Consider the following 12,394-nt stretch of genomic DNA (forward strand, 5'->3'; position numbering starts at 1 on the left):
ACTGATTCATTGTGTTCTTTATGTCCCCTTTTCACAGCACTGTTCCTGGCACACTGCACTGGTATTTAATGTTTTTTAGTTGATGACTAATTTAAAAAACAAAAACTAGACATTCTGGGTTTTTATTTCTTTTTCTTTTGTTTAGGTTCGAGATGGTCCCCTGAATCATGACCCTGTGCTTGGGAAATTCTGTAGCACCTTGTCAGAGCCACCTCTGCACACCACTGGTCCTTTTGCCTGGATTCATTTTCACTCTGACTCCACAGGGAGTGATAGAGGCTTCCATATCACCTACATCACTTCACTTGGTAAGCAGTCTGCTTATCCCAGGCTCAGTCTGAAATTGAAGGTGTAAGGGGACATTTTCAAGGATTATTTGATGATAAAGGTAGAGGCCAGTTTGCAAAAAAAAAAAAAAAACAACAGTTGCCTATACAATGTTTTTTTCATGAATACTTAAAAAATTAAAACCCTCATCTTCCATCTTAGAATCAATACTGTTTATTGATTCCAAGACAGAAGAGCCATAAGGGCTAGGCAGTGGGTGTTAAATGACTTGCCCAGGGTCACATAGCTGAGACGTATCTGAGGTCATATTAGAACTCAGGATCTCCCATCTCTAGGTAGGACTCTCTATTCACTCAGCCACCTAGCTATCCCCTCATGAATAATTTTTTTAAAGTCTTAAATATTTTTCAATAATGTTTCAATTTCCCTAGTGCTTATGGGCATGATTTAACAGACACACAGGTATACCAAAATATATAAAAGTAACAGAAAATTTGTGGTTCTGGTATGCTACAGGTTGCATAGCAATACATCTTTGTTGAATTGCAATAGAAATACCAAGGCAAGCACCCATTCTTCTATTCATCTGTCTTGTCTCACACTGGAATATGTATATTTTAAGGCATAGCCCTTTGAAAGAGGATGAATATATGCATTCCTATGTTAACTGATATATAAATTGTACCCTTTACTGGGAATCAGGCAATTAAATGGATTTTCATACAAATATTTTTTTTTCTTTTGATTTGGTCTCAGTGGATCCTGATTGTGGAGGAAATTTCACAGATGCTGAAGGGACCCTCGTGTCTCCTGATTGGCCTGCTCCTTACATTCACAACAGACAATGCATCTATATCATTACCCAGCCTCCTGGTGAAAAAATACAGCTCAACTTTACCCAGGTGGAGCTAGAAGGCCAGAACCACTGTCTCCAAAGTTCAGTTGAGGTGAATTTCCCGAGTTGATCTTATATACATCCTTATCTGGGTGATGATTTGTCTGGAGACACTGTGGAATCTTCCCAAGATAAATTATCTATCTAAAGTAATTATCTTCAGGGTTCAAAAGCCAAAGAAGATAAGGAAGGCGATAAAGGACAGAAATTCTGGGTGACATGGAAAGACTATTGGTGAGAGTGGTGAGTCTCAGGCTGTTGAACTGAAGGAACCCTGAAGGGAATGTGCACTAAGAAGTGGGTAAAAATGTTAGGAGCAAGAAATGACCTTTGAGATGATCTTCTGGAGGATTACAGGTTTTGAATTTAAAGAGACTAAAGGCTGAGTTTATTTTACAGATGAGAATCTGAAAACCATAGAAGTAAAATGACTTGGCTAACGTCTACCCTATTGCCTTACTTTCATTAGTTTTTTTTCATTTTGCAAACTTGTGTTTTGATGTGGCAGGTTCATTAGGGTCAAAGGCTCATTAGGATTTCTAGCACTTTCAGAATTGGAAAGAACCCAAGGGATCATTTAATGCAACCACTCATTTTATAGATGAGGAAAGGGAAGCCCAGAGATATTCTGGGACTCGACCAAATAAAGTCATGTGGGCTGCTTAGCGATTGAGACTAAATTAAGCAATGATACAACACACCTTTTTTCTATCATTTTAAAGTTTGCAAAGTGCTTTATATAATTTAATTTGAGTCTCACAACAACCTTTTGAGGTGGTTATTATTGGGAGGATTATCTACATTTTGAGAGGGTAAGAAACTGAGGTTTGGAAAGATTAAGTTGACTTAAGCTCACCTAGCTAATGTCAGAGGACGAATGTGAACCCAGGTCTTCCTGATAACATGGCCAGGACACCGATCAATGTACTCTTCTGTCTCTCTCTTACACTACCTGCCTCCCTCCATTTCCAGATCTGGAATCACAGCATGCCAGAGCTGAGAGGGACCTGAGACGTCTTTTCATTCACTCTGCTCATTTTAGAGGAGAAACTTAGAAACTTCACTGGGATTTTTTCTTTTTATCATTTGTATTCAAAATCCCTGTAATGGTAGTTTCCCTTCACAGTCATTGATTTTTGATCAGAATACAGAATTTTTATTAAAATGAAAGAGAAGCCAGTAAAACAAAAACAAATAGACTTTGTTTATATAGTGAAGAATCTGGTTTTGCCTAAGCCTGGTGGAAACACAATTAAATTTGCTATAGCATAAAGAAACAAAAACTTTTTGTGTCAGTTGTTGGTCATAATTCATTTCTTTGATCTTAGCCAGGCCCTTATCATTTTGTCCACTTGTCTAACTTGATATATATCATTTTTCTGTGACAGATACAACCCCCCTCCAATTAATTTTGAGTTACAGTTCTCATGTAAAATGTAGTTAGGAATGTCCCCCCCTCTCTGTCTCTGTCTCTCTCTGTCTCTGTCTCTCTCTGTCTCTTTCTCTTTCTCTCTCTCTCTCTCTCTCTCTCTCTCTCTCTCTCTCTCTCTCTCTCTCACTTTCTCTCTCTCTCTGTCTGCCTGTATGTGTCTGCTTCTCCCTCTCTGTCTCTCTCTGTGTCTCTGTGTCTCTCTATCTCTGTCTGCCTGTCTGTGTCTGTCTCTCCCTCTCTGTGTCTGTCTCTCCCTCTCTGTCTCTGTCTCTGTTTCTCTCTCTCTCTCTGTCTCTCTCACTTTCTCTCTCTCTGTCTGCCTGTATGTCTGCCTCTCCCTCTCTGTCTCTCTGTCTCTGTCTATCTCTCTATCTCTCTCTGCCTGTCTGTGTCTGTCTCTCTGTCACTGTCTCTCTCTGTCTCTTTTTCTCTATCTCTATGTCTGTCTGCCTGTCTGTGTCTGTCTCTCCCTCTCTCTCTGTCCCACTCTACCTGTCTCTCTTTCCCTCCCTCTGTCTCTCCCTCTCTCCCAGCTTTCTCTCTCTTTTCCTTGTTTTTTGTGTTTCTCTCATAAATCCTCTAGTGAAGTTCTTCTATCTTATTTGGTGAGGGGAGCAGTTTAATTTTTATCTCCAGTTTCCTGGAGGGCAAAATCTACACTATGGAAAATTTTTTTGCTTTTACCTTGCCAACTGAAATTAAATTTCTGACGTCTATTTTCTCCTTTTGAGAAAAGACAGAGCCACTCAAGGAACACCATTCCCGGATGAAGGCAGAAAAGTCATAGTGTTGCTTTGGCAACAAGACACAAGCCATTCAACTTCCTAAGAATGAAAGTTTTATTTACCATTAAAAAAAATCAGTATCCAGATCTTGGGGACCAGAAATAGAAAGAGCTCTGGACTAGAAAGGCCAGGCGCCTGGGTTCAAAGCCAAATTCTGCTACTTATTACTTGCTCAAATTTGGACAAGTGACTCAAACTCTTGGAGCCTCAGTTTCCTCATCTGTAAAATAAGGAAAATATCAATAATGTAGGCTGTATTGCTAAACCAGAGGGTTGTTGTTTGGATGAAAAGAGATCTCTGTAGAGTACTATAGAAGCCTTAAAAAGTATTTTATGTAAATGTCAGCTTAAAAAGAAAATTCGGGTCTTAGCATTGTGCCTTCTATATAACCAAAATTTAAACAATGTCTATCAAATTGAATTGAACTGATTGAACATTTTTGGGTTTCAGTTTCCTCATCTGTAAAAATTAACTTTACCCTAGATTTTCAGCTTCCTTTTCAGTTTTCAGTGATCCAAAACTGTACTTAGAAAATAGGACAATCAATTTAGAGTAATGTGGGTACTCAGATTCCATTAAGTCCAACTCACTCATTGTACAGATGAGAAGGACAAGCCTAATAAAGGGATTTATTCACAGTCGCACATGGAAGGAGGGAGAAATAGAGTCAGGGTCTGACTCATTGCCTCCAAAATAGGAATAAGAGATGATTTCCCTCCCCAGTTACGGGTTTGAATTCAGACATGCTTGTCCACACTCTTCTTCATGTTGGTGAATCTGGGAATCCTTTTTTAAGTGCCTGAAATCCCACATTATCTTTTTGGGTCTTCATTTCTCTTCAGATTTCAAGGTCAGCTTTATTTAGCTTCTATGAAATGTCCTAAGAAATTGCTGTCCCGCTTGCTTTTAGAGGACTAGAACTGAGATGCCCTTTGACTAGATTGTTTTTCTAAACTGTAAGTTAGACTGTGAGCTCCCAGAAGACAGGGGCATTTTCTGCCTTCCTCTGGGTCCTCAGCTGACCACAGTGTCTAGCAGACAATGGGTGCTTAAGAAGTACTTGCTCACTGGATGACTGAAAAAAAAAAAGGATCTTTTTGCAGTTATGAAATGGGAAATTTTGCCCAAATCTTGTGGTTCCTCCAGCACTTAGCCCAAAGCTTTGTACAAAATCGTTATTTATTGTTTTTTTAATTGAACAGATTTATGGGATCTCTTTTGTTCTGAGAACTCAAAGAGACAGTGAGGTGATGGACAGGGCAGTCAACTGAGGTCAAGGGATGCATATGTAATGTTGGGCAGAGGGCAAGATGGCCTGGCAGAATGGCTGGAGGGCTGAATAGAATGTAAAAATGAAGCAGAGTCCGGTGGGCTGGGTCCACTCAGTTGTTATAGTTGGCTCAGTGGGTTGGTTTGTTCATTCAGCCTCCAGTCAGTTGGTCTGGGTCCTGGGCAGGCTTTTCCCTATGAAGTACAGGAAGAAGTGATATGATTATATTCTTGAATCAAAGATGATGAGACTAGATTGGAGAACCAATATAATCATGAACATTAAAACAGCTTAATTGAGCCTAACATGTTAGTAAGTTAATGTGCTAGCCCTTGTATTTTAGAGGAGGACCAGGGTGATGAGAGGAATGGGCAGTGGTTAACTTAAAGGACTGAAAATCAAATGATTTTTTGGTTCTGTGATTCCCAGGTTAGAGGTGGGCAGAGTGAGGGGGATTCTTTTGGACAGGAGAGACTTTTGGGAGCTCTTCCCATGCCAACAACTTTTCTGGGGCCATACTACTCTGAATTTGCCTGATTTTGTCTGATCTTGGAAGCTTCGTTGGTGCGTGGATAGGAAACCACCTGTGAATCATGAGGACTATCAACTTTTCCTTGAGGCAGTGTAGTGTAATAAAGAAGGAATTTTAAGTCATTAACTTTATTAGGTCATGATTTCTTCATCTGTATAATGAGGGACAGGCACTAGCTGTGTGACCCTGGGCAAGTTACTTAACTTTGTGGGCCTCAGTTTCCTCATCTGTAAAATGAACTAGAGAAGGAAATGGCAAATCACTCCAGTACTTTTGCCAAGAAAACCCCAAATGGGGCCATGAAGAGTCAGACATGACTGAAAAATGACTGAACAACAAATGAATTCATTTAACTAAAATTGTGAATCGTTGGGCAATTTTTCTCTGCTTCCCAGATATCCTCTAAAAAACCTCTTCATGAAAGAAGATAACATGCAGTGTGGTATAGTGGGCAGAGGCTAGCCTGTGACTTAAAGGTAGAGATGAGAAAACAGGAGAGAGAATCCTCTCTCCCCAATTATCTACTGTTAGACAAGTCACTGCAATTCCTAGGATCTTTCTCCATATACTGAAGGGGGGTTCTAGGGCAGAGGTTTTTATCTTGAAGTCCATAAACTTCTCAAAAATCTTTTTTGGATAATCTCATTTCAATATAGCTGATTTCCTTTGTAATCCTATGCATCTCATTTTTTTTTAAATTAAAATAATCATTCTGAGAGAGGGTTCATAGACTTTAGCAGACTGCTGCCAAAGGGATCCATGACACAAAACAGTTAAAAAGCCTTGGCCTAAAGATCTCCTTCTAGCTCTAAAAGCCTATGAATGAATTTTGCCCCTCTAGAACAAAATTAGTTGAATCAGCAGTTGAGTCAGTCATAAAGAGGACATTTTAGTGATGCAAAGCATTCCACTGAATATGACAGGCATGCTTTTTCCAAAGTACAAGGCAATATGTCTCATAAATATTTTATAACGGCTTTAACCATGAGAATGGAGTGAAAGACCTATCAGATAGTAATGAAAGCTTAATTTTTAATCTCAAGAGAGTCAAAGCATTTGCAGAATAAGACTTCTAAAAATCTCTAGGGCCAGAGTCTGAGGTATGTGTGTGGGGAAGTAGGGAAGGATTTGGAATGATCAGACCCCCTAACCCTAATATCTCTACTCAGCTCTGATCCCTTCTTGTTGGTTATTGAGGGGAGCAGGAGGGAGAAAAAAGGGAAAAGAATATCAGAGAAGGAAGTAAAGGAGAAGAAAGAAAAGCAGGTTTGTACCTGCTCAGAAGGGAGGGATACCTGGGGAGCCCAATGAAAGCCAAAGGAACTGGGGCTCCATGCCTGTTCTCTAACCTCCCCACTTCCTACAAGCACATGTCCTGGATGGGCTGAACTAAATCTCCTTTTCCTCTTCATCCAAACTCTGAAGACATTTGACTCTGACTCCATGAATGGTCAAGGGTTATTGATAGAATTTTTGAGCCTCCATCAACTCCAGGGAATTCTTTGCTGTATTTTCATGTCGGTTATTCACAGCAGACTGTTTGAAGGTTTCATTCTGGAAGAGCTTAAAGCAGAGGAGTGAACCTTGAGGGCAGTTCCTACAAGGTTTCTTAGTAGAAGGCAGGCTGAATTCCACTTGTTTGTAGTTTGACCCAGTGAGACATCATTAGTGTGAGAGATAGCAGGACGTCAAGAGGGAAAAAAAAAACAACCCATGGTGAGAGAATGAGAGGTTACATTATTTGGCTTATTTAGTTGGAGAGTTTTGTCAGAGACCCAAAGCAGATCTTAGCTATTCCTTTAGAAGACAATGATTAGTTTTGTTATTATTTTCCAAACTTGAGCTGTTCCAATAAAAAAGACAAGTAGCCCTTTAACATGATTGTCTTTCATTACTCTAAACTCTTTTTATAGACCCTATAAGGAGTCTGGATCTCTCATTTCATTGGCAGAGGAAATTCCTGGTGTAGAAACCACTCTACCAATACATATTGCCAGTAATCATTGTTTAAGCACTTGCTGTGTATCAAGTACTATGCAAAATGCTGGAAATACAAAGAAAAACAAAAATAGTCCTTGCCCTCAGGGAGTTTATAATCCAGTAGGGGAAACAACATTTAAACAACTGTGTACAAACAAGATGTATACAGGATAAACTGAAGATAATCTGGGAGGAAAGGAACTAACTTATATCTTTAAAAAACCCTTACCTTCTGTCTTAGAATCAATGTCAAGTATGGATTCCAAGGCAGAAGAGTGGTTAGTGATAGTTGGGGTTAAATGACTTGCACAGGGTTCCAGAACTAGGAAATTTCTGAGTCTAGATTTGAACCCAGGACTGCTAGGTTTTCTATCCACTGAGCCACCTACTGCCCTGGAAAGGCACTAGCATTAAAGAGAACTGGGAAAGGCTTCTTGCAAAAGATGGGATTTTAGCTGAGACATGAAACTAAGAGGTAGAAATGATGAAGAGAGAGTTTCAGGCTTGAGAGACAGGCAGTGAAATCTGGAAATGAAGGGCAAGGAACAGCAAGAAGGCCAGTGTCTTTGGATTTTGGAGTCTATGGAGGGGAATACATTATAAGAAGAATGGACAGGTAGGAAGGGGTGAGCCAAACAGATGATTCCCCATTTGATTCTGGTGGTAATAAACATCCCAATTGGTTGCTATGGTTAGACCCGTGATTTAGAAATATCACTTTGATAGTTGAGTGGAAGATAGATCAGAAGAGAGAGAAATTTGATGCAGTGAGACAAACCAATAGGCTATTGCAAAAATTTAGGCATGAAATAATAAGGTCCTGCCCCAGGCAGGTGGCAGTGTCAGAGGGGAGGAGGGGATGTATGTAAGAGATGTTGCAGAGGTAGAATGGACCAGATTTAGAAACAGTTTGGACATGTTAGGTAAGAGAGAATAAGGATGTGAGGATAGTGCTTGGTTGTGAACCAGTTATGACTGGAAATGTGGTGATGCCCTTAACAATAACAAGGAAATTAGGAAGAGAAGTTTTTGGTAGAAAGATGAGTTCAGTTTGGAACATGCTGGATTTAAGATACCTGCTTCTTTGAGAATTGTCTACAGAATGGAGAGGCAAAGTGATTTCCACTGGTCATGTAACTAGTATGTGTCTGAGGCTCCATAGCTGTCTGTTTACTATACTATGCTTCTTTTCTACTAATCTAGGCAGGGAAAGGCTTCCAGAAAGAGTCATCATCAGGTGCAACTATCATAATTCAAAAAAGCAAAAAATTAAGAAGACTATAAGTACCCCATGGCACTCATTCATAACATTTTTCATAGTCACCTATATCAGAGGTGTTAAATTTACCTCCCACAAAACTGAGTGTCGCCAAACAAGATTAAAATGTAATTGGGAAATGTTTAACAAAACAAATAAAAATATGAATCAACATAGATAATGTTAATTTGTGGATTTCTAAGTCAATATATTTTTGAACTGACCTAAATTAACTTATGCTTCATAATTCAAGAGAAATATTTCTACTTCTAGGGGTTGAAGGGAATTGATAATGAAATCATATAATTTTTAATTTTTAGACAGAAAGGCTCTTTGGAATCATCTCTGTATACCATAAATTTATATACTTTTTGAAACTACAGTAGTGAAGGTAGAAACATGATAGAGAACATTGGTTGTTGTTCAGTCCTTTGAGTTGTATCTGACTCTTCATGACCCCATTTGTGTTTTCTTGGCAAAAATAGTTGAGTGTTTTGCCATTTCCTTCTCCAACTAATTTTACATATGAGGAATCTGAGGTAGAGTATGACCATGGTCATACAGCTAATATGTGTCTAAGACCAGATTTGAACTCAGGAAGATGAGTCTTCCTGATTCCAGATGTGGTACTCAGTCTACTGTGCCACCTACCAGAGAACATTTAGATGTGGCTAAAAGTAGAGAGGAATGCATGGCCATAAGAAGATTCTATAGATACCTTATATATGCCCCTATCATCTGTTAAATTTTATTTGGTTGGACTTAATAATTAAATTGGTAGTAACCAGGGATTTAACTTCTAAATCCCAAAATGAATTACTAAATTAAATGGAATTTAATATAGTTTATTTACAATAGAGAGAAGATATTAAGAAGAGAGAGAGAGAGAGAGAGAGAGAGAGAGAAAGAGAGAGAGAGAGAGAGAGAGAGAGAGAGAGAGAGAGAGAGAGAGAGAAAGAGAAAGAGAAAACTCTGGCTTCCTCTGAGTCAGGTAGAAATTCTAAGGCCCTAATCAGGAAAAAGAGTCTCAAGATGATGGGCCTTTCTCAGAGGTTTACACCTCCAGAAAGGCAGGGTCACTAAGTCAGCCTTTCACTCACCAATGGTGACTGTCTAAAAAGAAAGCAGTCTGAGATCCCTTGCACGAGCTCCTCCAGGGGTCTAGTTCCACAGCCAAGTCCGAGTGTCCATCTTCCAGTCTCTCCTCCTGGTGACTTTTCTTTCCTCTATTACTAATCTTGAATGCTTGAATACATCTTGAATCCCTTCAAATGATCTTCTGGCCTTTCTGGTCCTCTTGTCTAAAGATCTTTTTCTCTTATGTCACTTCCCCTAAATTTCACGTTTACCAATCATAACAGATGCTTCTCTCCAGGACTGCCCACTCTTTAGTTCACATCTTCTTTGGTCAGATTACACCTTTTTTGGTTAGATCACACCTTTTGTATATTAAAATGGGTAGATCTACTTCAAATACTGAGTTACCACCTTTTTGGGGATTAAAATCTAAAAATAGATCGTAGATTACAATTCAATCTTCCCAATAAAGGAAGAGCTAAGTACCTTCATTGTTACAATCAGGAGATAGATAAATCCAATTTTCACAGGTCCCATTCACACAATCAGTACTCAGGTTCAGACCCTCAGTATCTCTCACTTGGACCATCAAATAAGTCTTTTAAATGTCTCTACCTCAATTGTCTTTCCACTCTGCTCTGCTGCCAAAGTGTTTTTCCTAAAGCATATATCTGATCATGCCACCTTACCTCCCTCTCCCCCTAAATCAGTGAGTTTCAATGGTTCTCTATTATTTTCATCATTAAATATACTGTCTGACATTTAAATCTTTTCCCTCCCAGCTTTTATAGTCTTTTTACCCTTTACATTTGTCCACATACTCATACCCTACAGTTCTGTTACAATGACCTATTTGCTGTTCCCATGACACTCCAACTCTGTCTGGTTGCCCTGGCTGTGCCCCATGTGCTTCTTTTCCTTCTCTTCCTTCCTTCCTTCCTTCCTTCCTTCCTTCCTTCCTTCCTTCCTTCCTTCCTTCCTTCCTTCCTTCCTTCCTTCCTTCCTTCCTTCCTTCCTTCCTTCCTTCCTTCCTTCCTTCCTTTCTTCCTTTCTTCCTTTCTTCCTTTCTTCCTTTCTTCCTTTCTTTCTTTCTTTCTTTCTTTCTTTCTTTCTTTCTTTCTTTCTTTCTTTCTTTCTTTCTTTCTTTCTTTCTTTCTTTCTTTCTTTCTTTCTTTCTTTCTTTCTTTCTTTCTTTCTTTCTTTCTTTCTTTCTTTCCCCCTCTCTCTCCCTCCTTCCCTCCCACCCCTCTTCCTATCTTTCTTCAGCTAAAATCTCATGGATTTCCTGGTTTACGTAAATCCCCATCTTTAGCAAAAGAACTTTTCTAATCCCACTCACCAGTAGCTGATGCATAGGACAGGTCCAGGGAAGATATTCCAAAATATTTTAAAATGGAGGGAAATTAATTTCAGGGAAAGCTTCATAAAAGGAAAAGAAGGTTTTCAAGCAACAGACACAACTGACCTAATCCCCCTCAAGTATGATTATCATTATACCCCATCAAGTAGGATTGTCAAATTCTTCTTGTCATTCCTCTTGCCCAGTACTTTCTATCCTGTCTCCCTCCTGGAAATGCACTCCCTCATCATCTCTGCCTCTTTATCTTGATTTCCTGTAAGTTTCAACTCAAGATTCACCTTATGCAAGAGACTTTCCCTATCTTCCCATTTACTAGCATCTCCCTCACCCACATACTTATAAACTTTCCTCATACCAATATAGGGGCATCCTCCCTCCCCTAAATGGACTGCAAACTCCTTGAGGAATTGTTTTACTGTCTATCCCCAGTACCTAGTGCAAAGCATGGTACACTGTAGGCTCAATTCTTGATTGATGAATGGATAAAGTGAATGATGGATGAACAAAGTGAATTTTAGCCTTGGTGGATACTTTGCTGAAATCACAAAAACAAGAACGGGACAGGTTTGGGAAACAGTTGCTCTTGTTTGGTTTGGCTAAAATATAGTCTGTGTTAAGGTGAATGGAGTGATAGGGCTTGAGTTAAACTGAAGACCACACTGAAATAATCATGGAAAAGAGGTCTTTACAATTAGATCTAAGCAAATACTAACATACACTTTACCAAATGCATAAAATATAGACAAGGAGGGCAGCTAGGCGGCTCAGTGGATGGCGAGCCAAGTCTAGAGGTAGGAGATCATGGGTTCAAATCTGGCCTCAAACACTTCCTAACTGTGTGACTCTGGGCAAGTCACTTAACCTCCATTATCTATCCCTTACTGCTCTTTTGCCTTGGAACCATTTATTAAATAGCCTTGATTTTAAGAAGAATGGTAAGGGTTTAAAAAACAAAATAAAATATAGACCAGAAACCTTGATGTGAAACTCAAAATAATTCTAGTATATCTTAAATGTTCCCACCTCTCCTCCATCTTTCTTTCTGTTTTTTTTTTCTCAGTGTTGCTCACTAATTGATTTTCCTGCCCCATCCCCTAAGTGTAGCTGTCCCTTTACTCCATCCTTAGTCCTGAGCCTTTTCTTTTCTCTGAATTCTCTTCTTGGCAGAACAAGTCCATTCCCATGATTTCAATGATCACATTTGCAGCTAATTCCCAGACTCTAAAAAGATACTTAAGTTTATCCATGAAAGAAGACGGGTCTTGAAAGGAAGTGATAACAAAGGAGCATATTCCAGGCATGTCAGGATGTGTGATAAGTTTAATTTAGGACAGGAAAACACTGGAATTTTGCAAAGGATTGTAAACTCTTTGAAGGCAGAGACTTCCTTTTTCTAATCTTTGTACCGATACCTTGTACAGATTCAAATACTTGTTGGCTGATTAATTGTCCTAAAGGCAAAAGGGATCTAGTTAAAATTTTTGAAATAGATATTAATAATATAGACTTGTGCTAA

General features: G+C 39.1%; 1 protein-coding gene across 1 annotated transcript in view; it reads left to right on the plus strand.

Annotated features, from left to right (window-relative positions):
• CUBN (cubilin) overlaps nt 1–12,394 on the plus strand; it is a 299,720-nt gene that overhangs the window by 42,624 nt on the left and 244,702 nt on the right. The window contains exons 16-17 of the mRNA XM_001377343.4: nt 146–308; nt 1,045–1,235. Coding sequence (XP_001377380.2) covers nt 146–308; nt 1,045–1,235 — 354 coding nt within the window. The remainder of the gene's footprint in view (nt 1–145; nt 309–1,044; nt 1,236–12,394) is intronic.

The sequence above is a fragment of the Monodelphis domestica genome, chromosome 5, assembly GCF_027887165.1.
Source record: "Monodelphis domestica isolate mMonDom1 chromosome 5, mMonDom1.pri, whole genome shotgun sequence".
NCBI classification, from domain to species: domain Eukaryota; kingdom Metazoa; phylum Chordata; class Mammalia; order Didelphimorphia; family Didelphidae; genus Monodelphis; species Monodelphis domestica.